General features: G+C 35.0%; 3 protein-coding genes and 1 long non-coding RNA gene across 6 annotated transcripts; 3 read left to right on the plus strand and 1 right to left on the minus strand.

Annotated features, from left to right (window-relative positions):
* Positions 1-971: 971 nt before the first annotated feature.
* Positions 972-3,772, plus strand: LOC137739289 (acid phosphatase 1). The gene is made up of 3 exons (XM_068478840.2): positions 972-1,423; positions 2,753-2,962; positions 3,372-3,772. Exons 1-3 carry the CDS (start codon positions 987-989, stop codon positions 3,547-3,549), a joined length of 825 nt encoding a protein of 274 aa, XP_068334941.2. The 5' UTR covers positions 972-986; the 3' UTR covers positions 3,550-3,772.
* Positions 3,773-11,677: 7,905 nt separating this feature from the next.
* LOC137740599 (uncharacterized) lies at positions 11,678-14,979 on the minus strand. 3 transcript variants are annotated; one of them, XR_015966331.1, is made up of 4 exons: positions 13,785-14,532; positions 12,715-13,680; positions 12,482-12,601; positions 11,678-12,238 (listed from the first exon to the last, which is right to left on the minus strand). It is a non-coding gene; the product is annotated as an uncharacterized LOC137740599 (long non-coding RNA). The 3 variants fall into 3 exon arrangements; XR_015966332.1 differs by lacking the exons at positions 11,678-12,238; positions 13,785-14,532 and adding an exon at positions 14,539-14,979 and having other exon boundaries at positions 12,245-12,601; XR_015966330.1 differs by lacking the exon at positions 11,678-12,238 and having other exon boundaries at positions 12,245-12,601.
* A 530-nt stretch (positions 14,980-15,509) lies between these two features.
* Positions 15,510-18,283, plus strand: LOC137739255 (profilin). Its single transcript, XM_068478811.2, has 3 exons — positions 15,510-15,759; positions 16,114-16,251; positions 17,839-18,283. The coding sequence occupies exons 1-3, from the start codon at positions 15,637-15,639 to the stop codon at positions 17,971-17,973; spliced, it is 396 nt and encodes a 131-aa protein (XP_068334912.1). The 5' UTR covers positions 15,510-15,636; the 3' UTR covers positions 17,974-18,283.
* A 4,629-nt stretch (positions 18,284-22,912) lies between these two features.
* On the plus strand, positions 22,913-24,634 carry LOC137740317 (uncharacterized). The gene is made up of 2 exons (XM_088699465.1): positions 22,913-23,844; positions 24,148-24,634. Exons 1-2 carry the CDS (start codon positions 23,555-23,557, stop codon positions 24,446-24,448), a joined length of 591 nt encoding a protein of 196 aa, XP_088555591.1. The 5' UTR covers positions 22,913-23,554; the 3' UTR covers positions 24,449-24,634.
* The last annotated feature ends 367 nt before the right edge of the window (positions 24,635-25,001 follow it).

Raw genomic sequence — 25,001 nt, forward strand, 5'->3', positions numbered from 1 at the left:
TATGATGTTGATGTTCGGTCCTTTGATCTACCTTTTCTGCCATCTATTGAGTGGATTATCCAGCCCCTTTGCCTGCTTAGACAGTCTAGTTTGAGATGATATAGTAGCTGTGAGCCTGTGAGTGCCTTTCGCACTGCGATCAGTCATTCAATGTCCACCAGGATTGCAGTTGTGGTGTAGCTTTGTGTACTCGTCATACCATATGATGCATTACCATTGTCATTGCGTAAGTTTCATCTGGTGCCATAGGGTCACAGGGTTAACTTAGTTGTTTGGTTCATGTCTACGAGAAATTGTGTTATCCTCGTTGTTTAGAAATAATTTATCAGTTATCTGTTATCCTTCATTGTAATCAATAATATTCTCAATGTTACATATCTGTAATGTTTTGCAGGTACGACTATTCGGGGTACGGGCAATCAACTGGAAAGGTCTGTTGGATATTTGAACAGTTTTTGTATTAACTAGTTGTTTGAGCACAGTGCATCACGTAAGTCCCATATTTTCATTGTTCCAGGCAAGTGAGCAGAATACATATGCAGATATTGAAGCTGCATATAAGTGTCTTGAAGAAAGCTATGGTACTAAGCAGGAAGATGTCAAATTAGTATAAAATTAAATAACAAATTGGCAGTTTGGGCCTAAAAGCATAATATATCAAATTTTAGCCCAAAAACATAATATGTCAAATTTTAGTCCAAAAGCCCAAAAGCATTTCGGGATTCCCGATTTGTCCCGAAATCCCGAAATTATTTCGGGATTCCCGAAAATTGGGATTCCCGAAAATTTGGTTTGGGATTGGTATTGAATTTGGGATTCCCAAAAATTTCGGTTTGGGAATCGGGACAAGGGTTTCGGTATGGGATCCCATACCGAACCACCCCTTTGTACACCAGCATAACTAAGGGGCACCCACGTAATTATCCCAAAACCAAAGGTCAATGTCTTGATTAAACCCTATTTAAAGAAGGAAACTTATCAATCTAATGCAACGAAGTCTCCACTCACTAAAACCCGCACATACCATGGAAAGATTGCCAGGAGTATTACTCTTCTTTCTTGCCATATTTTTCTCAACAACTCAAGCTTATGAGTCACTTAGAAACCACCATATCCATCTCCTCAAGCCGAAATCTGGGGCGGGTGGCAGCAGCGTTCCCGGTGTGTCTTGCCTGAGTTGGCGTTTGGGGGTGGAAGTTAGGAACATTATCAACTGGAAGACTGTTCCGGCACAATGTGAAAGCTACGTTGGGCACTACATGCTTGGGCACCAGTACAGGAAGGACTCAAAAGCGGTCACTGATGTGGCTTGGCTCTATGCTAAGAGCCTCAATCTTACAAAGGATGGCAAGAACGTTTGGGTCTTTGATATAGATGAGACTACACTCTCTAATCTACCGTATTATGCTCGTCATGGATTCGGGTAAGTTGCTAATTGAGTAAATATTACCAAAATCGTGATATTAATTTTCTTTCACTCAAGCAATTTCTTTAACGTTATATGATAATTCATCAAAATTTTTCTTAAGAAAATGTTAATTATGTTCAATAATGGTAATATTTGTGGATAAATTGGTCGGACTCATTGGCCGGCTTGACTTCTTTGTCCTTAACATATTCATTTGGATTATTCGTACCCTTCAAATATGAGGGAATGAAAGAGAAGGAAAAAACAAAAAAGAGAGAATTCTACTCTTTTTTTTTTAGATCGGGGATTAATATACGAAAACCCACGAGTGTATGCTGCTTAACATTGTAAATTAATTATGGAGTTCCTTATTTCTATTTTTTGGTTCGTTTATCATTTTTATACTGCATACATTCAAATTGTCAAATATTAAATTATAATAAAAAATTTCAACAAAAACTTGTAGTAACCAATGATATATTATATTTATCGCCTTCATGACATTTTTCACTATTTTATTGATGTTGAAATAAACAATAATAAGGACCCTTCACGGGTTTTGCATTTTTATTTTCTATAAGGGGGACCCCAGGATTGCATAATGCTTGTTTGACAGATAAACGAATAATGAAGTTTATATAACGCAAATCGTTTGATTAATAAAAGAATAATAATGTATGAAACTCAGCGGAAACAATCATACTTATATATCTTAGTACGGATTCGACTGCCACTCATTTTCTCATTTCTCATAACAATTAACTGTTTAACTCACTAACGCTATAACTCTGTTAAAAAATACTGTATAAAACTCACTTATATGTTAATAATGTGACCAATAATGTGGTACCTAAGCTCTTAGTTAGTCTAACTAACGAATTTTTTTTTATTGTGACAAGAACACGAGTGATACACCATGTGTTTTTATATAAGTGGTGGAAAATTTTATTTTTTAAGTTATTAACTTTTTAACACACTTATTCCACCATTTGTATAGTAATACGTGATGTAACACCTCGTGTGCTGGTTACACTGAAAAATCTCTTCTAACTAACAAATATATTTAAAAGATTTTATTAAATATAAAGCATGAGGATGCACATGACCCAACGCATAATAGAAAATTAAAGTAGCAATAAATCAAAGAAGTTGATCATCCAAATGGAAATTTTGCTAAAAAGCAAAACAATAATTGAGAAATCTTAGAAATACAATCTTTTTAGATAATGTAGATTATTGGCAAATCGCATTATGAATTAATTAATGAAGAAGTTTGTTGTTGTTTGGTAGGGTTTAATAAGCACTCATAGTTTAAACAGCATTTTTGGGAATTAATATTTTCAGGACGGAGGTATACAATTCCACTTCATTCGATGAATGGGTGTTGGAAGGCACAGCCCCAGCTTTGCCCGAGAGTCTTCAGCTGTACAAGAAATTGTTGAAACTTGGAGTCAAGGTCGTGTTCATAACAGGTAGAGGAGAAGATCAGAGAAGTGTCACAACCACCAATCTCAAAAATGTCGGATATCGCACTTGGGAGAAGCTTGTCTTAAAGTAAGCATCTACCAACGAGTCAACTTAATACTTGACGAATAGTGGTTCAACCCTAATTTTTTCTATTTCCGCGTTTATACATCTTGACCTACTTTAACCCTATATCAGTATATCTTGCCTATTTTTTAACTTTTCATGGAAAAAATCAACCTAAATGTATTTGTCGTCCTCCAAATGGTCCCTAGCAAACATACATTTTTGTTGCTTTATTGCAGTTTCGAGAAGGGCTAGTGTTAGAAATCAAGCGCTCTTCTGACCCTCCTTATCCGGATTCGAGGATTCCCTACCTCATATTCTAATTCCTCCATCATAACCCTACCTATCTATTGACAAATGGTTAATAGCAAAACTACATTTTATTGTAGTGTTTTTATTGCTGTCTAAATTGAAGTAACATTTTTGGTTGCAGGGGATCAGCTTATTCTGGGAAGACATCGTACGTGTATAAATCGGCAGAGAGGGAGAAGCTTGAGAAGAGTGGATTCAGAATAATTGGGAACATAGGCGATCAATGGAGCGATATATTGGGGACAAGTGTCGGCAACCGGACCTTCAAGTTGCCTGATCCACTCTACTACATCAGTTGATCGCTGGTTTTTTGCTTTTCTGCAAGTGTTGAATAACTGATTGAGGTTTAAATTGAGTAAATAAAGGGGGAAAATGTCAATGTGCTGGATAAATGGTACTATAAGTGAAATTTGACCAAATGTAAGCACTTTTTTTTTTCCTTTGAAGAGAAAATGTAAGCGCTTTTGGTTTACTTGATGTAAGTGAGATTGATTATATTGTTAGAAATGCATTTAATTGTCATGAAGCACACTTAATTTTCTAGAAGTAATCTCAAATAGAACTTTAAAATGAACAACTGGAAAGCAAATCATGCTAAAAATAAAAAATTAGCCTACATTGAAGATGTAAAAGAGACAAAAAAAAAAAAAAAAAGACAAATCACCAATTAATTAAACAGTTGCAGTTAACCTTTACTATCCCTAGTACAAAGAAAAGTTAATTACAAAATATACCTATGAAGTAAATACAATCTTTCAATTTTTATACATTAGTGCCTAAAGTATTAAAATGTTAACATTATAAGTGACCGATGCATCTCATCGTAGACACGAATAAATTATTAATGTGCAGAGCCCATTTCTAGAATATAAACCCAATCATACCACAATGCAACTCAATTTTGGTTTGACACAAGTCGCACTCCTAAAGTAAGACCCGCTCTGATTTAAGAGCAATTCCACCCCTAAAGACTTTGCACTAGCACCCAGCTCTTTTATCCACTCAAGTAAACAGTAATAGACCCTAGTAATAGGCTAAAGCATCTCCACCCCTAACAAAAAATAGCCTAGTCAATTTTATTAAAATATTATTAATTTTTATTATAAAATAATAATTTGGTTTTTTAATTTCTAACTTCTTTTCTCTGACTCCCCTACTCCCGTCTTCTTCTTCTTCTTATTCTTCCCACTTTTCCCACTTTTTTTCTTCTCTCTGTACACCATTTTCTTCTTCTTCTTGTTCTTCCTTTTTTTCTCCTTTCTGTACACCATGCCGTCAAATCTACCCTATTCTGAACATGGACACCCACCATCCTGGACCTGCGCACACCGTAAACCCCCAAAAATCAACACCTACATATTCAAAAATTCATCGAAAATATACAAAACGGAAAAAATATTCCAGTTGCAGGAAGATCCGAGTTAATCTATTGATCGACGACGATCTGAGTTGCAGGAAGATCACGATTTGGAAGGGGGACATGGTGTTGAATATATGGATTTATCAGGGGAAAGGGGTTGATGGGGTTCCAGGGATCAGGATGAGGTTCCAGGAGTCGGATGGGGTTCCAGATGAGAGAGAATGTAGCCATGACATTAGCAAGGCGTCAGATGAGCCGTCTCCTTCCTCTGTCGATTTTAGGCCGGCCTGTGGACTGGCTTGGGCTGGGTGCCAGTCTATTCCACGGGCTGGAGTGGATTGGCTGAGTCTTAGCTTGTTTTTTTTCACTAGGTGCCAGCCTCTTTTGCTTCCGGTGGAAATGCTCTAAGGTTAAACACAGTTTAAGACTTGAGCTTCTTGTTGGACCTAAATTGAGCAAGCAAACATATTCAACCTTCTCTTCTATTGAGAGTCTCTCTCCAATTGAGAGTTATTCTCACCACCTATGTGAGTTTACAGATTCGAAAAATCAGTCAGCTGCCAGCCCTTGCTTTGGCAAGGGTTGGTGGCAACCCCAGTTTCCTTTCGATTTCCTTTCTTAGTGTGTTATCAGCCTAATTTTCCTCCTATTCTTCTACCAAATTTTCTCCGACCCCAAACCTCAACTCCTTCGTCATAGATCGGAAAGCCCCCAATTCCGACTTTCCTTCTACTATTCTCCGCACTATTTGTTCAATTACATGTCTCCAAACAATTCATTTTCTTCCCTTCCATTATGGCTTTCCCATCCCTTTGTTTCCTCTATCCTACATCCTTTCCCCTAATTCCATTGGATCCATCACCTTTTGACCCACATGCACTGTGTTTTGTCGAAGATCTATAGGAGGGTGTGTAGAGCTTTGGGGATCTTGGTGATGGATTGGAAGTTTTCCTTGTAATGTTTTGGAGGTCCATATTTTGCTTTGTACTTCCTTTGTGATCGGGCATTCGTTTTGTATATGTGTTAGTAAGCAATGAATGTTGGCTTTGACCAACAAAAATAAATAAAAATTGAGCAAGAAAACAAAAACAAGGATACAAGTGTGGTTTGATATTTTTCTAAAAGTGGATTGTACACCTACCATGTATGCAAATAACAAAGGCCTATACGGTAAATAAAAGAGGGATAAATTACACAAAACTACCTTAACTATAAGTCAAACCACAATTTCATACCTCATGTTTTAAAAATTACAATGTCATACCTCATCTTACGAATTTGTTGCAATGTTAGACCTCCGTTAGTTTTTCTGTTAATTTTTCTGTTCAATGCTGACGTGGCTTGAGGTGGAGCCCACTTCTTGGCCCAACTGAATTAAAAAGTTTAAAATAAAATCATTTAAATATTTTTATAAAAAAATGTGAAACCCACCCTACAAACTCATCAACCTCGCCCTTCTTCCCTAGTCCACTGATCTTCGCCCAACCCTCATTCCTTCACCACCAGAACCAGAACCCACTCCCCCACCGCCGCCCTCACCCGCCAATCACCACCCTCTCTCTCTGCTGCTCTTCAACCTAAATTATTCACTACTTATTATTTTACCATTTCATTCCCCAATTTTGTAATTTAGTCAAACAAATCAAATCCCGAAATTTCGCAAACTGGGTGTACTCTGTTGCTACGCCCTTTTGACACCTCTGCTACCGCCACCAGCAAATCCCCGTGCATCTATCTTTTTCTTTCCCTTCTGTTTCGAACACGTGGTGGCGTGTTCGTCAGTCTTTGCTCATACAATCAGGCCAACATCGTCTTGGGCAACGACACTGGGGACATCTTGGGCAACGACAACAATCTTCCTAATCTTCCTAGACTACCAACGCCAACAACACTTAATTTATTAAATTATATATATATATATATATATATATTGAATTGATTGAATAAAAATTTTCAGTAAAATCAATGAGAAACAAACTTGTTTGTCGGATTCGGGTTTAGATTCGAATTCAGAGCTAGCATCATCTTTGGCAACGACACTAGGGACTGATCGTTGCTGTAGGGTTTTGGAGATCTTGAAATTGACGGAGGTGGCTGCGCTGGAGCTAGGGTCGAAGGGACATCAGGTTCAATCGGGTTTTTGGGGTCGGGTTTTGGGTCTAGAAGAGGAGGCGGGGACGATTTGGGATTGGAGGTAAGAGAGGAGTTCGTTATGGGTGGTGCACTGAGACTCCATTCGAGCTGGGTGGTCCAGGGAGAGAGGGTGGTGATTGGCGGGTGAAGGCGGCAGTGGGGGAGGGGCTCTGGTTTTGTTTGTGAAGGAAGGAAAGTCGGGGGAGATGGGTGGACTGGGGGAAGAAGGGTGAGAGTGGGTCCCACATTTTTTTAGAAAATATTTTAATGATTTAATTTTTTATTTTTTTAATATTTAATTAACTTTTTAATCCAATTGGCCAAGGGAGTGGGCCCCACCTCAACCCAATTTAACAAAGAAATTAATAGAAAAAATAAAGGAGATCTGACATTTCAACAAATTCGTAAGATGATGTATGATATTGGAATTTTTTTTTTGAACAAACGATATTGTTGCAATGTGCTAGCAATAATGTGATTCAAATTCATCTTCGACGAGAATCGAATCTAAGACCTCTCATTTGCAAGTGAAGAGAAATACCACTAGATCGTAATACTAAGTGGTTGTAATTTTAAAACATGAGATATGAGATTGTGGTTCGACCTATAATTAAAATAGTTTTGTGTAATTACCATAAAACAGTGATTTCAATTGTTAAAGATTTGAAAATTGTAAATGACTCGATGTCTTTTTGAAAATTACATAAAGTCTTGACAAGTTAAATCACGTGGGTCTCACATGACCATGAATATAGGCCGGGCATTGTTCCGGTTGGATTGGTTTCACACAAAAATTGCGATCAAACCAATGACATTATACTAGTTTGGTTCCGTCCGTATTTAACAAAAATCCATTCAGAAATCAAATTAAGGTTCAACCGTTTGATTCGAATGGTGTGGGCGTAAATCCATTAATTTTTCTTTTGCCTTTTTTAACAATATTGTTAGCCAAAATCCAACATGTCGTCAATCTTCAAAATTTCACTAACATTAAATTCAACATTCTTATCTGGTTATCAACCAATAAAAAGACTACACACTTCTTCAACATTTTTATTTGGTTGTTAACCAGTAAGAGGATACATCTAAAATAAAAACTCAAAACTATAGCCGAACCAATTTATTATACGATTCCATTCGATTTTCAACCATTTGATTATTCTTAAGAAACACTTAATTGTACCAATGGCTTCTGAATGTTACTTCTAGTTTAATTTTGGTCTCTAAACTCTCATATTAGTTTTTTTAGTTTTCAAACTCTACAATGTGTTGTACTATTGGTCATTTTCATTAACGCCATCTTTTTTCTTATTTTTTAGTTAAATTTAGGAGTATATTAGGAACTTTATCCCACATCACTAGAAATGAAAAAAAAAAAAAAAAATCTAATAAACCAGAATTTATTAGATTTTATTTTTTTATGTAAGAAAATTGAATACATAACCATTTTCTCCGTAGCTTAATATGATTTGTTAGTTATTTAAGTTCAACCACAGTTCGATCTCCTTTGAAATTGCATTGCCTAATATTTACATGTTGTTAAAGTCCAACCATTTTCATTTTGTATTTTTATAGTTCAAATTTCATTTGTTTGAAGTTTTAGATATTAACTAGATAGTGATGTCCGTGCGTTGTTGCGGGATTATAAATTAGATGGATAATTATATTTTTAACATTGCAGTATATAAATTTTAATTAATAACTGTGTGCAAAGAAGCAACTTGTCATGATATAGTGAATATTTGCTAAACTATGCCATGAGATCGTCTTACGGGGGATGAAAGGAAATTTATGCAAACAATTAGAAATCATATAGCTGTAAATGCCAAGTCATGTGATTTAATGGTTAAAAATTATGTAAATTGTTTTATGTATCAAGAAATGAAAAGCATATGTAAAGTGAATAGTTACTTGAGCTGAGAGTTTAGATAATGATTTTAAGAGTGGCAAAAGTTTTGTTGGATTGTGCTGGTTGCAAAACATGTCTTCTTTTTGCACACAGAGAAGTTTCAAATGTATGTTAAGATTATTAGGCTAATTCAGATTTATAACATTTGAGGCAGAAAATTAGAAATTGAAATAGATATTCACTTGTTAACACTCGAAAAACTGCAAGCCAGTGGCTCCAAGATAAAAAAAACTACATAAACCCAAATCAACTAAGTTCCAAAACAACTAAATATGCAAACAACACAATAGTTTGTGTACTGATCTAGTTTTTATTTTGTAATTAAATTTAATCTCAAATTTTGGCCCAACAGTGGAACCATCAGAGATTGTGCAACAATAGTTTAGTAAACACCATAAGAGAATGGGGATAAATTGAATACTAATACATACACATCTATCTATATAGTAAAACTAAAACAAACTAAATGTGACGACTCGTCCCAAAGTATTATATATATTTCCTCCCTTAGGGTGTAAAGTGACGATATTGCCCTCGTTGGCTTAGTGATGTGGATGTACATATACAGTTTTAAATCAATTTTCTCGCTAACGTAATTAAATCGTACTTGACATCACGAGCGCGTTGACGCGAGTTAGGGCTGAATAATGGGTAGGATTATATTTTAGGGTTGACTATACTTTGTCCACTAATCACCTTAACTCCTACTTTATGGGGCCCAATCAGACTTTGGGTTTGTTTTATTTTTCTTTTGGGCCAACTGAAACCTAACTCTCTCTCCTTCTTTCTCATGGCAACCCAATCAGAGCTTATTATCATTTTCTTCGGGCCAATCTCGTACACACACACACACACACACACACACACGTACGTATACCCTTACCCTCTCACCTCTTCTCGATCATTCTCCTTCGTCTGTACACCCAAGAGCACACCCACACTCAAACTATACCAAAACTTCACGGATCGAACTTGAGATTTCCACTTTCACACTTATCTCGAGCTTTAGAATCTCATGATACCATTCGTTAGATGAATTGACGTGTTTTAACTCGAGGAGCCATAACCTCCGTCGAGGCGTCTTTTTGCTTCGACGTGATCATGACCTTTTCCCAAGATTTTAAGGCTCAAGGAGGTTCCTAATCGACTCTATAGGGACCTTAGGCTAGTTTTGGAGTAGTTGGATGTCGGGACACACAAGTTCAAAGGATTCCAGTTGTGGCCGGTTTTTCCGACCCTTTTTCGTTGGTTTTTGGACTCTTAATAGGTACGATCGTGTTCTACTCTTCAAGACCTTCAAATCCATATAAATTTCATAGATTTTGGTTGAGAATTGAAATAGATATTAAGTTTTAAATTTTTTCCAAAAACCGGCAAGTACAAACGGCGGTGCATGGTGGTTCCGATGAAGTCCACAAGAGAAGAAGGAGAATATTCCGTTAACTGTAACGGAATATTCTAACGGCGTCAAGTAACACCGTTAGTCTTTAACGGAATATTCTGCTATTTTAACAAATATTCCTTAACGCTATTAGGGATTCCGTCAGTGTGCCAGGTATGTGCTTGCGTGTGGCCGTGCCTTGGTCGGGGCGTGAGGGTGCTTGTGACTTCAAAAAAATTTCTAAAAATATGGGGGTGTTCGTGTTGTCAAGTAGATCATGTTGGTATATTCAAACACCCCATTTGAGCAACGTATGAGGAATGAATCCTAGGTTTTGTTCATGTGCTATCAAATTAAAGTTAATTAGTTATTTTGCATATAGGTGAGACGTACCTTGAGGACGAGCGTGGACAAGCGAAGCTAGGGGGCTATGATCCTGGTACCTATCAGTGAGTGGGCATTTGCTTTATATATATATGTTATGGTTTCCAGAACGTTTTTCTTAAATGATTTATGCCTTGAATGCCATGTTGTAAATGAGTTGCATTTTGAGTATTGCATTGTTATACCTGTGAATTAAATTGTGTGATGCTGTATAGACTCATGTAAGCTTCAGGTGAGTATGATGTGATTGAATGGATTGCATTACATTGGTATGCATATATTTATTTAGAGCTCATCAGGGCTGTACCCGGGTATTAGTGCTCCCTCTCGGGGCTAGGGCCAACCTTCACATGATCGTTCACCTCCCACACCGCATGCTCACCTTCGATCCAAGTTTGGTGCCAACATGTCGTACAGACCACAATAAGTGGTTTCGACTTGTAGATGACCCGCAATTTATCGCACAGCCTTCACGTGATCGTAGCACTTAAGCGTACATATTTATACCCAGTTTGTCGTACAGGTCACATAGGTAACTCCAACTCGTGTGCTAGCCTTGGCTAATGAGCTATAGTTCCAGTCATGCAGGTCACATTAGGTGACTCCGGCTGGCATGTTATTTTATATTGATTCTACACATGGCTTACATGATTTAGGGCTGAAATGTTATGACATGGCGTATTTTGGGTTTCACTGCCCTTGTGCATTGTTATATATATACATATATATATATATATATATATATATATATATATATATTCAGTATTATTCTCTGGAAACTATACGGGTTTTACAGTGATGGGTTACTATGTTCAGAAAAGATAAATGTGTTTCAAATGCTTTGTTTTCGCCCACTCATCCTTTTGTTTTGCGCCCCTCCAGGTTCTAGGTAGTTGATCATCTTTGGTGGTTCGTGAGGACTTCCCGACGGTTCTAACATTTCCATAAATAACTGTGGGGATTTTCTCCCTGGTTTGTATAATTCTTACTTGTTCAGTTTGACTGCACTTGTGATACCTATACTCTGAAATGTTTGTAGCTTGACTGGGTTACTTCCTCACAGTATTATCTTTAGTATGGCTAAGTTTTAGTTGGTTTTTATTTATTCGCATTTTCTTATTATAATATGCACTTCTCTTGCACACTTGGCTACATCACCCTCACATGACGACCAACACGTCTCGACTTTGGTCGGGGTGTGTCACTAAACATGTAACATAATTTCTTACATATGTAAAGAAATTAAACCCTAATATCTTAGTAGAGAACAATTTCTTACGTGTTTCAATATATTCAGAAAATGGTTCTTACATGTTTCAATATATCTAGAAAAATGATTTTTTTTTCCTTACAAATATGACATGGACACCTGCAACTCCCTTATAGAAATAAAAAAACAACTTGAAAAATTAAAGGGAAATGATTAGACCCAATACTCTCTGATGAATTCCAGCAAATTGAATTGGGGTTTAGATAAATTGGCAGGAATAAAAATAATACCTTCAAATACATGAACAAAAGATATTAGAACAACAAAAAAATCATGAGAATTCAACTTCGCATTAAACTTTGGATCCCAAAACAAAATGAATTATCCCTTCTCTATTTCATTAGCTAGCCACCACTCTCAAAATTCCTCAATCCCTTATATCTCACAAAGATGAACACATGCATGTCCATTTCAACTCTTAAAACCGAAAGTAATGTTAGGGTTTCTTAGTTTCTTAACCAAATCCACCAATTTGAATCAAATCTCTGCAACACATATGTGCAGCTATCAATGGTTCTTCTTTCGCGTCTTCTTCAGAAGAATAAAACCAACTGTACAAAGGGTAAAATTGCTCCTCAATACCATTTGGCATTTGCATCCAAAATATTGAAGAAACGAACTTAATGATTATGCAATGCAAGTGTGATATGGCTGACTAGTGCTTGATGTGAAGGACATTCAACCATGTTTTAAGATGCAATTTGGACCAAGAAATGAGAATGACGAATAGATGCTATGATGAGCGAGATTATATAACTACTTAAATTTTGGATTGAAGGAAATATAGTACTTACATAGAGAAAAAGGTTCACCTTGAACACTCCATGTGCAGTGAATGAGAAACTCACTAAGAAAGTTGCAAAGAAAAGATTAAATGGCATGAACTCAATGCTTTTTGTTTTGATAACCAAATTCTGAAAAAAAAAAAAAAAAATGGCATGAGTGAGAACAAATTCAACCATCTAAGAACAATCTAAATGAGGATCATTCGACACGAAGTTATGATGACAATCAATGGCAAACATACATGAAAATTAGTGAAGCAGTACTCAAGTATCCAAGGAATAATTGCCTCCCATGGTAGTCCAAAAACTTAGGCTGACAATGACAATGGACACCAATAGAACAAAAACTGCAATTAATTAACAATGTCAACATCCTTATCTGCAATAAACATTTTAAAGAACAACAAATAGTCAATAATGCAGAGTTGTAAAAGGTACCTTAATAAGAAGAGATGCATGTAGATTACCTTAAGAGCTCTTTCAGAGTAAGAAATGAAAATGCTCAAGTAGGCTAATTGGAAAGCAGTCCAACTGAATTGATTGTAGTCCTAGTATAATGCTACTCTTCACTATAGGCATTCCATATTAGCAACATATCAAGCAATTCAAAAGTCCATAGATGCAAGGCATTCAACAAAATTATTTTGTTGACTTGTCCATGACAAATCTGTTAAATGTTCACCTGGAATTAGAACATCAAAGATTCAACAATCAGCATGGAAGTGAAAAATATTGAATATTAATTCAGTCCAGGAACTAAACATTTCATAAATGGCTCTTAAATATTGAACCCTAAAAATTCAAACATCAAAGATAACATATCTGAACAATGAAAGATCAAGTCAATTACGCACTCAAGGTTACTACAACATGAAGCACAACCACTTTGCATCACTCATAGAGAAATACAAAATTTTAACAAAACCCCATTAGTCAAAATTGAAAATTTCATAAAAAATCGAGAAAGAAACACAAATTTACTGATAAAATTCAAGAATTTTAGTCAATTACAAAACACAAAAATCCAAATTTCATAAGAAAATCAAGAAAAAAATAATTAAAATTACTGGTAGAAATCAATAATTGTTATTTTTTTTTCTTTTCTAAATATACCTTGTGAGAATTGCAGCACAACATTGTGAGATAAAAAGGAGGCAACTTCGGAATCAGAAGTATCAACTTTGGCCATGACGAACTCGTCCTTAGAACTTCAGAAACCCAAATAAAAAAAAATCAAATTTTCATTCTAGAGAAGTAAAATTATAGCAGAAATCAATTATATGTATGTACATAACTGTATACATAAATATACTTGTAGAAGAAACAAAGCAGATGATCGACTAAGAAGAGAAAGGTTGGTTTGAAGCTGCTATGAAAAAATTCATCAATGGGATCAAACTACCTTTCTAAAAATGAAACAATCCTTACAAAATTCAAGGCTCGAAAATAAAATAAAATACAAATTCAAAAGAACTAAAAAATCCAACATTTCTTAAAAAACTATTCAGTAAAGGACCCAAAAATCATGCCGTCAAACAAATATGAGAAAAAAAAAAAAGAAGAAATAAATTCAAGCTAAAAATTGCTTACCCACAAACCCAAACCACATCCCTAAACATTACGCATCGCAAAACCCTAGAAATCACCAAAATTGAAAACCTGTGCCACTAGGATCGTTCACACGATGAGGAACTCCAATCACTCTCACCGATATTCACACCAATCATGACTTTTATCTTTCATTGGAAAAAAAGATCAATATCATTAGTGTATTGTGTTATAGATATCCTCTGCAGTTAAAAAGTGCATAAACTATAACTAACTAATCATCAGATAAAACTGATTGAAATATGATTTTGAAGGAAGATAATAGGCATATTTTGGAGAACAAAGAGCTCCTAATTGGCAAACTAAATTATTTTATTATGATATTTTTGGTTGGTTAAATGCTAACATGTATGTAGTAGAATTAGTTACTTCAGCATTCTAGACCATATAGATTGAACGGAAGAAAGAGAGAAATAGAGAATTGCAAATAAAATTCTAGAGAGGGTGAAAGGACTCACTGTGAATTCAAAGCCGTTTGAAGAATTTTCTTCAAATCGGGACAGGATTTGTGTCAGGTTGTCATCGTTGACAAAGAGCGTACGAAATCTTTGATATTGAGACCTTACAAAATCTTGGTGTCGGGGACGTCATTGACAGAGTGCATCTCAACCTCGAATTGGAGCTAGTGACCACTGGAGAGTTCGATGTTCTATTTGGCCAAGAATTTGGAGCTTCAGAGAGAAAGATATGCAGGAAAGTTAAAGACTTAGATGGAGTTGACGAAGGGTAGCTAAATTAGAGTTGAACGATAATAGCAAATGGAGAACGAAGGGTTTCTAGGAGAGAGATTTCTAGTGATCGTGCTTTCTGGAAGCGACTGGAGATCGAAGAGCCTTTTCGTCCCCCTTCCCTCTCCAAGATGGCCAACACGTGCACAATAGGCGAATACTGCTTTGTTGGTTTACTCTTAATGAACAATGTTTTTGGGTTGGGTTTTAGTATAAGTATAATTTATAAATTTTCATTTGTTAGCGTCTTCTATTGTTTTTTTTGAAGATATAAGTTGAAGTTCCTATTATACCTCTAGATTTAATGGAAAAAAGATAGCGTTAGAGAAAAAGACCAATGATGCAATGCAACACATTATTAAGTTTAAGGGCTAAAAAAACTAATTTGAGAGTCTAGAAATTAAAATTAAACTCGAAGTAAAGTTTATGACTATTGTTACAATTAAGCTCCTAAAAAAATAATAATAAACTGGTCACCGTGATTCGGTTCAGCCGGTTTGGTCCATACCAAATTGATGGACGGCCCCACTCTATGCAGTGGCAGGACGTTTAAGGCACTCAACCGATCACGTTCTTATCCAACGCCTGAAAAGAGATCACCGACCCAACACCAACGTGGTTATGTTTATACCAAGATTTAGTGGGCCCCACCAAAGTTCCCCCTCCTCATCTCTTTCAAGTTTCAAATTTCAGGCCAACTCCGTGTGTGTTATGTTATATATACCTCCCTCCTTCAAACCGGGAGTCGGAGCGCAGAAGAAAATTCGCAAAATTTTACAAAATCAAAGTTAATTCGAGGAATTTCGACGATCACGATTGAATCAGAAAATGTCGTGGCAGGCGTACGTCGACGATCACTTGATGTGCGACATCGACGGCCACCATCTGACCGCCGCGGCCATCCTCGGCCACGACGGTAGTGTGTGGGCCCAGAGCTCCACCTTCCCCAAGGTTCTCTCTCATTCTTCAACTTTCTCTCTTTCCGATTACTCTTCATTGTCATTTTATTATTTGATCTGTGCTCTGTTTGTTTCCTCGGAAAACTTCAATTTTCTCGGAAAATGAAGTAATTGGATTGCAGATGCGGGACTTGTGAACCTAATGGATACTGATTTCAACATTTCAATTCAGATTCTGATAGGAATCGATTTTTGTTTTTTTTTTGTTTTCTTAGTGATGATCGGTAGGGTTGGTGAATTGTGATTGATATTTTCTGTTTGGTTGCTGAGAAAATGTTATCCGTTGTGGTAGTTAGTGAGTGACGGAGACTAATATTGGTTTTCTCATTTTATTATTTATGTGCAGTTTAAGCCGGAAGAGATTACGGCGATAATGAAAGATTTTGATGAGCCAGGGTCTCTTGCCCCAACTGGATTACACCTTGGTGGGACAAAGTACATGGTTATTCAGGGCGAGGGTGGAGCTGTGATTCGTGGCAAGAAGGTTTGTTTATTTTTCTCTTCTCCTTCATCATGCACTAATTGGTCATTGATGTCATTGCTTTGAATTCTTTTTGGTGTAATTCGGGTTAGGTGTGTGTGTTTTGAATGAAAACAATGTTTTCGAGAAAATTCCCTTTCGAAAGTGTTTTTCTTGATTAGGGTTTCAGTCCATGACTAACACAATGTCTGCAAAAGGTTTTAGGTCTTTGTTTCCTAATAGTAATAATGATAATGAACAAGTAAACAATTTTGGGCAGAAATGAAATGACTAAGAAAATGCTCGTGTGTATATTATCCAATATAACTTCTTAAAAATATGACATCCTTGATCAATCAAGGCCTTAGAAGATAGCAATTGTGCATGAGACGAGAGTATATTGTTCGGTTTCTAATGGAACATTTACTAAATTATTCGCGATATAAGTAGAAGAATTTACATGAAAAACGCTACATTTTCAAGAATTCGCTTCTTTAGATTAGGCTTGCATTTCTCAAATGACAAGTGAAAAAGAAATGGGGTCATTTTATGTTCATGTGATGGATCTGGCTGTGAATTGTAAAGGAATTAATTCACTCATGAACAGCTTACTGTTTTTTTGCTCAATCCCATGGCTTCTTAATCTTCACATGTGAGCTTTTAGGCAGAGTAAAAAAAAATAAAACCCCCAAACTCTAGCTTCATGGGTCTCAATTTGTGTATTTTAGATTATACAATTACATATCAAAATCATGTTATAGATACTCGATGATATTTTATATTATAATTGTTCCCCAAATGAGCCTGATTCTCAGGCTGGTTTGAGTTTGGATCTAGACTCCTGTAAAAGTAGTGGCTGAGCTTGAGTTTGCTAGCAGGCAAGACTCGATTTATGTTCTAATAATAGCCATTTGTAATTGAAGATGTGGACGGTTTATTTGATAGTTTATGAAAGAAAGGTTCTTTTCTGGTCATTATTTGAGAATAGAGGATTATTAGCCTAAATTGCTCATAAAGGTTTGCAATGAAAGCTGTAAAGCAGTATACGTGCGCCCGTGTCATAAGTAGTGGTCCTCATGGTTGTTTCAGCTTTTTGACTTATAAAATTGTTCACCACCGATTCCATCCGTTGAAGTTTCTTCATGTTGCAGTCAATATTCTGCCTTCTCATCTGTTGCTAATTATAGAGCTTTAGATAATGGTATGTCCTTAAAAGAATAATAATAGAGCTTCAAGAGTCCCACAGGTGGACCGCTTAAATATTCCTCTTTTGTGTATTCAGATTTCCTTTTGGGTTCTTTGTTATAAATTTTAATTAGTCCCTCTCGATAATAGTCTCACATAGCTAAAGTACGCAACCACATGGTTGTCTAATTGCATATGATTTATCTGCTGTAAAGTTTAGTACCAAACTCTTCCCAACAAGAGGATGCCCCTCATGATTATGGGGTCCATAACTTTGCGGAAGGAGCTACGTACACTTGCAACCACCGAAGCTAATTTAAACCGAATTGCCTTTTTCATGTGCCTTTATGATGTATTTCTTGCTGTCTATGCAAATTGTGTCTGGTCTATGTGTTAATGACATGCTGGATTTGATTTCCTCTGCAGGGCTCTGGTGGCGTAACTGTGAAGAAAACCGGCCAAGCTCTGGTTTTCGGTATATACGAGGAGCCCTTGACTCCAGGACAATGTAATATGATTGTGGAGAGGTTGGGAGACTACCTGATTGATCAAGGCCTATAACTCATATCACCGTCATGATTTTCATACACTGAAGTTGTCTTTTTCGACTTGCATATACTTGCTGGTTATATGGTTTGAACTGGCACTGTTGGTGGTGTTACTGAAAATAACCTTTCGCAGACGGATGCATTGCCTTTTGGTGTTCAAGGATTTGTTCATTTCTCCGATTTTTCGTGTGTTTCTGAATGTGTGTATTTATTCGCTCAGCTCATTGTTTGCTCCTAAGTTCTGAGTATCCTTGGATTTCACCTTATTACGGTGTGGTAAAAATTATTTGTTCAATTCCGAAGAAGAAATGTTGTTGGATAATGTATCGATGGCTGAAAATCTAGTGTATTACAACACTGTAAACCGTAACCAACTATTGGGTGGAAGTTGGACAAAAACGAGCCTTCCATGGCTGGAGAATAACTTGTCAATGCCGAACTCCTCTTGGCAGGCCCAGTGCTCCAAGTGCTCGACAAACGGCCGCAATGAATTTATACGGTAGTTGATCTATATGTTTGATCTATGTCATGCATTGCCGAGTCTAATAGGGTAAGTTTGTAACTAAACACGGTTTTAAAGTGATTGGCTATATGAACGGTTGAGTTTGGTCCTGAACTCACAGGGCACACCTTATCCACCATGGTCAGGTAGCAAATAACGAATAAGAGAAAAGAAAAAAAAAATTAAAGCTAGTTTATGGTAAAACTACTACTTTCATTATGATTCGGATTGGTCGTAAATAACAATCAGTATAGCTTATCCAATTAAGATTTTAATGAATTTTAAAAGATTTTAGAAATATAGGCGTATTGAAATAAGATTTTAAATGAATCTGCCAAACTCTAGTGGTATTCAATCTTGATTTCAAAAAGCATGTCCAAATCTGGTGGTATTCAATCTCGAATTTTTTAAAATGTTTCAGAATCTGGTTGTATTCAAAATTCAATGAATTTGTAGGAATTTAGGAGTTGAAGGGTTCTGGTGGATTCTAGAGTGGAAAATATAAATATCAAAAGCCCTCACAAATCATGCCTCTACCCCTAAGATTTCTTCGTGATTCCTCCCTCTACAGAATATGAGCATACCTGGATATGAACGAAATCTTCTTCTAAGCAAACATGTAAAGGTAACACGCCAAGAAATTTACAAAATTCTTTTTCAATTTTTTTATCTTCTCTGTATGGCCAAATCTTTATCTCGTTTCCCTTTAAGAAAGACAACCAGTAATCAACAATTTTCTTGTCTTCTCATGGTCAATTTTGTTTATTATTTGTTTTAGGGAACCTTGAAATCTCGATTCAACTTAATTGAATTCTAAGCATCAAATTCTTTGGGCGTTCTTTTTTTTTTTTTTTTTTTTTTGTTCAATTTCCTTTCTTGATCTTGATATCTCATAATCACCCCATATATGTTGTACTTGCCAACACCACTCCCCTTCATCACCGTAGAAATCTTCTTTTTTTTGGTATCCTCGTTGTGACTTTTGGCATCTTCTGTAAATGCTATAAAGCATAACAAAATTCATATAAAATTCCTTTTAAATCCACGTGAAGTCTATGTGAATCCAATAAAATTCATGAGTCTATATGAATCTATTAAAATTCATAGACTCCATATGAGTCATAATTTCATTAGAATTCATCAAATTCTCAATTGAATACTATCACCTCTAAAGTTGACTACTTCTCCAAGTTCTTAAAATATGATATTGATGGGTGGTTGAAGGTACAAAATATGGGTAAAGGGGGAGGGAGGTAATGGTTGGGTAGGACACGGCTGCAAGGAAGGACTAATTGTGAATTGATGTGAGAAGGTTCGTTTGCCCATCAAGTCGAATCTATAATTCTTCTATACTATATATCAAAATAAAAATGGCTTTTGGCATCATAGAATGTTGCTCATTGTCTTCATACGGAAATCTTACAAGGATTTAATTTCTCACGTGCACACACAACACACGAATGTGAACTCAGCATTAGATCGTTGTACTAAGTGGCTGTGCCATTCATTTTTAACTTTGTTTAATCATCTCAACCAGTTTATATTTTGAATTCATATATTCATATATCTTTTGTAAGAAATTAGAAAATTAAAAAATTACTAAGACATCTAATTAATGTGATGAAAATAAACGAATATAGTGCTGCAAAGAAATATAAAAAATGACTACGATTTAATTGAACTATCATATGGTTTCTAATTTTGGTGATTTTCGATAGACATGATCTTTGAGGAAAGTCCAAAAAGATAAATGGTTGAATTGTTGAATGCAATGTGAATTCAGCCCTATAGTGTCCCTCATATAAGGGTTTTTAAAGAATTCCTTAACAGAAGCTCATTATACAATAAGCAAGTCTTCGAGCACCACATAATGATATGTGGTGCACCACCCTATATTCCAAGGACACTGTATAATGATACAACCATTTATTTTTCAAGTATCCCTCTATACAAAACTTTACTAGAACATGTCTTCGAGCACCTGGTGGGGATTGCTGATTCTTGCCGATATTTTCCAAAAGCTTATGCAGATGTATATCGACAACTACCATGGTCTGTAGAGGTTTGTTGAGGGCAGCTGCAGGAAATTGTCGAGTAGTGTTGAAGACTATCAAATATAGGGATCAAATACAAATATACATAGAGATCTGAAGCTGTTGAGATCATCAGCAACTCATGATCTCATGCTGGCTACACCACTAAACACACCCCATGTTAATGTGAGATAACCATACACCCCAATAATCATTTTCTTCAAGCTCTCAATATTACACTACTCTCACCCTCCATTGTAAAATAATCTAAACCATAACCACTAAATGTAAACAATGCCACCCCAACTATAATTTTCAGAGAAAACAAGAAGGCAACTATACTTAGGGTATAACAATATTAAATTATTTTATTACGTGTTATAACATGAATGAATTTTACATATTAACTTAAAATTAAGGGAGACTTTGGATATGGTCCCTAGCACTAACATTCTTTGACTAAAACCTTAATTGTATTTAATTTTTTTTTTTTTATCAAAGTCTCTTGACTTTGTACACCTCATTATTGCTATTGATATGTATTCTCATATGTTTGATATTAATTACTTGACATATTATGGGATTTAAAATCACATATTATATGGCATATAAATTAAAAACAATTACAATAAAAATGAAATTACTCAAAATTTTTGATTGAATAAATAGATAAAAAAAAAGGTAACAGTATAACTTTGAAATAATAAATGTCCACTGAATGTACTCATAGTGTTCAAAAAAATTAAAAAAAGGGGTACATTTTATTATAGAATATGTATACATTATAAATAAAAAATAAATTGATTTTACATTAAAAAATGGATATATTTTACATAAAAAAAATGGTACATTTACAACAAAAAAAAGGGTGTATTTTACATATAAAAAAGTGGTATATTTATAAAGATAAATGGGTGCATTATAAATTAAATTATGAGCATAAATAAAAATTTTAAAAATATGGGCACAAAATGAAATTAACATATGAGTACAAACTAAAACTAAAAAGTCGACAAAAAAAAAAAAAACTAAAACTAAAAAGAAAATTGGTACAAGTTAAAAAATGGTTGCAAATTAAAAATGGTACAAACAAAAATAGAAATATATGATACAGAGTTTGAACATAAATATAAATATACCAAATGTAACGTTTCTAACACTAGATGAATATGTATTAAAAATAAAATTTAATTATGTTGGTATGTAAATAATTTATAACTGAAATAATGACATTCATTAAAAACTAGGGACCTTGATCAAAAAGTAAAAAGAAATATGATTTTAATCAATGCAATAGAAGAAATAGGAATGAGAACCTAATTAATTTCTCCTAAAATTAAACTAGTAAAAGAAAACAAATTAACAAAGAATTGTCGACGAATTATATGAGAACCCTCTAATTATTAACTATATATTTGGGTGTCTCTATGATCATGAACAACAACAAAATCTCATTTGTTATAAATAGGTAAAAGTTAGAGAGATAATATTTACTAGTGACAGGAGCAAAGTAGGTGTAAAATATCACACTATAACTATAACACAAGGGAAGGAGTAATAAAAGTAGGAGGAATAGATACTGATATTATTTATCTTTCATTTCTTTCTCTCTTCTATATCTGTTGTGCTCTATTTATAGAACAACTCCATACTATTACATGTTGAAAATTTACAACACACCTTTTGAAAAATGATCTCCTTCATTTTCAAGTCCACATATCAACACTGCCAATGTTTTCATTCATCTGCCAATGTTACAAATCCAATCTATGTGGGTATTGAAAAAATCTACCAAAGTTTTCAATATTATTGTGGGCATTCATTAACCCACTAGCATGTTCAACATCATTAGGTTTTTGACTCCATTATGATTCTTTTTTTTTTTTTGGTAAAACCTCCATTATGATTCTTGATAAGGAAGTAGGTTAAGGTCATATGTTGAAGCAAGTCCATCCCTATCCAAACTAGATACGTGTCGTAATGTTGGTACATCTAGAACAACCTTCATTTTTGGCCCACCCTTAGAAGTTAGAACCAATGAGAAAATTACATTAGAAAATTAGACACTCTGGTCCAATGCATGGTGACTCAGTAACGTACGTGGGTGGGTGGGCAGCTTAAAGGATGTAGAGCTTATCCTCTTTTCTTCGTACCATATAACATAAGTCAAAAATTTCAAACCATGTGTGAGAAGATAAGAATCTTTGGATAAGGCAATGTATGAAAAGGAAACAACCAAGGCAATGCATAACTTCAATAAGCAAGTTTTTTAATTTTATTAAAAAAAAAAAATTGGGAGACAGGTGGAGTGCATGGATTCTTGGATGGTGTCTAGATTAGCTAGTGGTCAATATTTGTACCCATAATTAAAAATAAGAAAAATTATCAATTGCATCTTCCATTTATTTTTTAACAATATTTGCATTCATGTCTCATTCATTGCGAATAACATATTTTCATCGTATAAATTTTTGTATAATCAAAATAGTTCAATTTTTTAATCTTCATTTAATTATTTTCCGCAAAATTTAAATTAGAGATCGTTTAGTTATTTGAATGTTTCAAATAAATATATAGACTAGGGTTCATGAATATATTATTTGGTACTCATACTGCCTATTTGTTCCACATATCTGGATGCATAAACAATATTTGATCTGAAAATTTTTTTGTAGAAATAATTTTCAAATGTAGAATAAGAATTTTGATTATAAAATATATATGATGAAGATATGTTAATTGCAAAGGTTTGAAGTATTATCCTTTCTAGTTTTTAGAATTTAAAGCCAGTGTATGTGTTGCCTCCTTACCTAAAACTCATAGAATTTCCATGTAATCACCTGTCATAGGTATGCACTTTTATAGGAAGCAAGCAATCTAATCCACTCTTTATGAAAATGTGTTATATATTCTTTTGTATGCATATATATGCGCCAAAGGAATGTGCCAATCAGCTCAAACTTAATAATTACATTTACATGAAACTTCCTTGAAAATACTATCCACAAGTTTCTTTTGTTGTTCTTCTTCTTCTCCTTCTCTTTTCTTCCTCAAGATCTATGGTTGCAGGTAGTGAAGAACAAATGCTTCAAGGTCCATGCTCGATCACAAAATATGACAACTACAGAAAAAGGGAAGATAGCTGGATGATCGTGAATGAAGATGATGGTCATGATGATATGTACGACACCACATCCTCGACGTCGATTTCGGATAGATCATCGACATCTTCATCGGACTTAGTAGATTATGCAGCATCATCATCAACATCATCATCGTGTTCTTCTTCCTTGCATTCGCATGGATCGTTGTTCGACTTGTCAGATCTCATGTCTCACCTACCCATCAAGTAAGAATAAAGAAAAAGAAAACCCATTTCATCAATATAATATATTTCTAATTTCTTTTCCATTAATTTATAACCACGATATGTGGAATTAGGTTTTGGATGTTGGATAGTTTTTCCATTTTCCACACAATATATGAATGAATAAATATCTAACTAAGAAGCATAAATAATATATAGCTTAGACTAGTCGATCATGGAAGTGTGCTGGCTTTGTTACGCCCAAACTCAAATCCTGTGTCTCATAAATAAAAATAGTTTAGAATATCGTATTGATAGAAATTTTGATTAGCATGATATGTGCAGGAAAGGACTTTCAAAGTACTTTGAAGGCAAGTGCCAATCCTTTACATCTTTCTCAAAGGTCAAGAGCGTTGAAGATCTTGTAAAGAAAGAGTTACCATATAATCAAAGAAAGGCACTAAAAGCAAGCAAGAGCTATGGCGGTGGCTTGGGTTCTTATCGACCGTACACACTTCCGAAGGCCGCCATTTCTAAGAGTAACAAGGTATCAACTACCTCATCTTTTCCGAGCAGATCAAGAAGCAACTCTTTTGGTAATAATAATGCTACAATCCCCCCAATTCCAATAAGAAAGAAGTTTTAACGTATCGTACGTGCGCCGGTCTGCATGTAAAGTTGTAAACTACACAATGTAATGTATACTTGTTAATATTTCTTTCTTTTTTTTACCTTGGGTGGAAGTATATACTAGTTAATATTTTGAACCTCCTGCCGTTGATCTTGCTACTGGCTTTTACACAGACAAAACGGATATTATATTTGTTCTTCAGATGCGTATATTTCTGCAACTTTTAATTAACATCTAGAATTTAGAAATATAGGCATAGATTCCATGCCTGATTTGAAAAAGAGGAAAGAAGGTTGGGTTAAATCTTAGAAAACTCGACTTGTATAAATAGACATGACAATGGAGCGGTGCGGATTGAGTTTGCTTGCCCTCCTATCTGGGACATCCCCTATATATTTGCCCCAAAACCTTTTTTTGGTGTTTTCCATTAGTTGATAATTTAACAGTATATTATTAATTGTCAGTGGTACTACGGTTTAATTATATATTTCTTCATTTATAAGTGAGAGTCTCAAGTTTAGTTTAAATTTATATCAAGTTCAACACCTAATTATTATGACTGACCGTT

The sequence above is a fragment of the Pyrus communis genome, chromosome 9 (genome assembly GCF_041283825.1).
Source record: "Pyrus communis isolate YQ-2024b chromosome 9, ASM4128382v1, whole genome shotgun sequence".
In the NCBI taxonomy this organism is placed as follows: domain Eukaryota; kingdom Viridiplantae; phylum Streptophyta; class Magnoliopsida; order Rosales; family Rosaceae; genus Pyrus; species Pyrus communis.

Bases quoted from the DNA above. Each gene is read 5' to 3' on its own strand.
- LOC137739289 (XM_068478840.2), top strand. From the start codon at position 987: ATGCAACGAAGTCTCCACTCACTAAAACCCGCACATACCATGGAAAGA. The intron at 1,424-2,752 runs GTAAGTTGCTAA...TAATATTTTCAG, and splicing joins TATGCTCGTCATGGATTCGG to GACGGAGGTATACAATTCCA. The intron at 2,963-3,371 runs GTAAGCATCTAC...TTTTGGTTGCAG, and splicing joins TGGGAGAAGCTTGTCTTAAA to GGGATCAGCTTATTCTGGGA.
- LOC137739255 (XM_068478811.2), top strand. From the start codon at position 15,637: ATGTCGTGGCAGGCGTACGTCGACGATCACTTGATGTGCGACATCGAC. The intron at 15,760-16,113 runs GTTCTCTCTCAT...ATTTATGTGCAG, and splicing joins AGAGCTCCACCTTCCCCAAG to TTTAAGCCGGAAGAGATTAC. The intron at 16,252-17,838 runs GTTTGTTTATTT...TTTCCTCTGCAG, and splicing joins CTGTGATTCGTGGCAAGAAG to GGCTCTGGTGGCGTAACTGT.
- LOC137740317 (XM_088699465.1), top strand. From the start codon at position 23,555: ATGGTTGCAGGTAGTGAAGAACAAATGCTTCAAGGTCCATGCTCGATC. The intron at 23,845-24,147 runs GTAAGAATAAAG...TGATATGTGCAG, and splicing joins ATGTCTCACCTACCCATCAA to GAAAGGACTTTCAAAGTACT.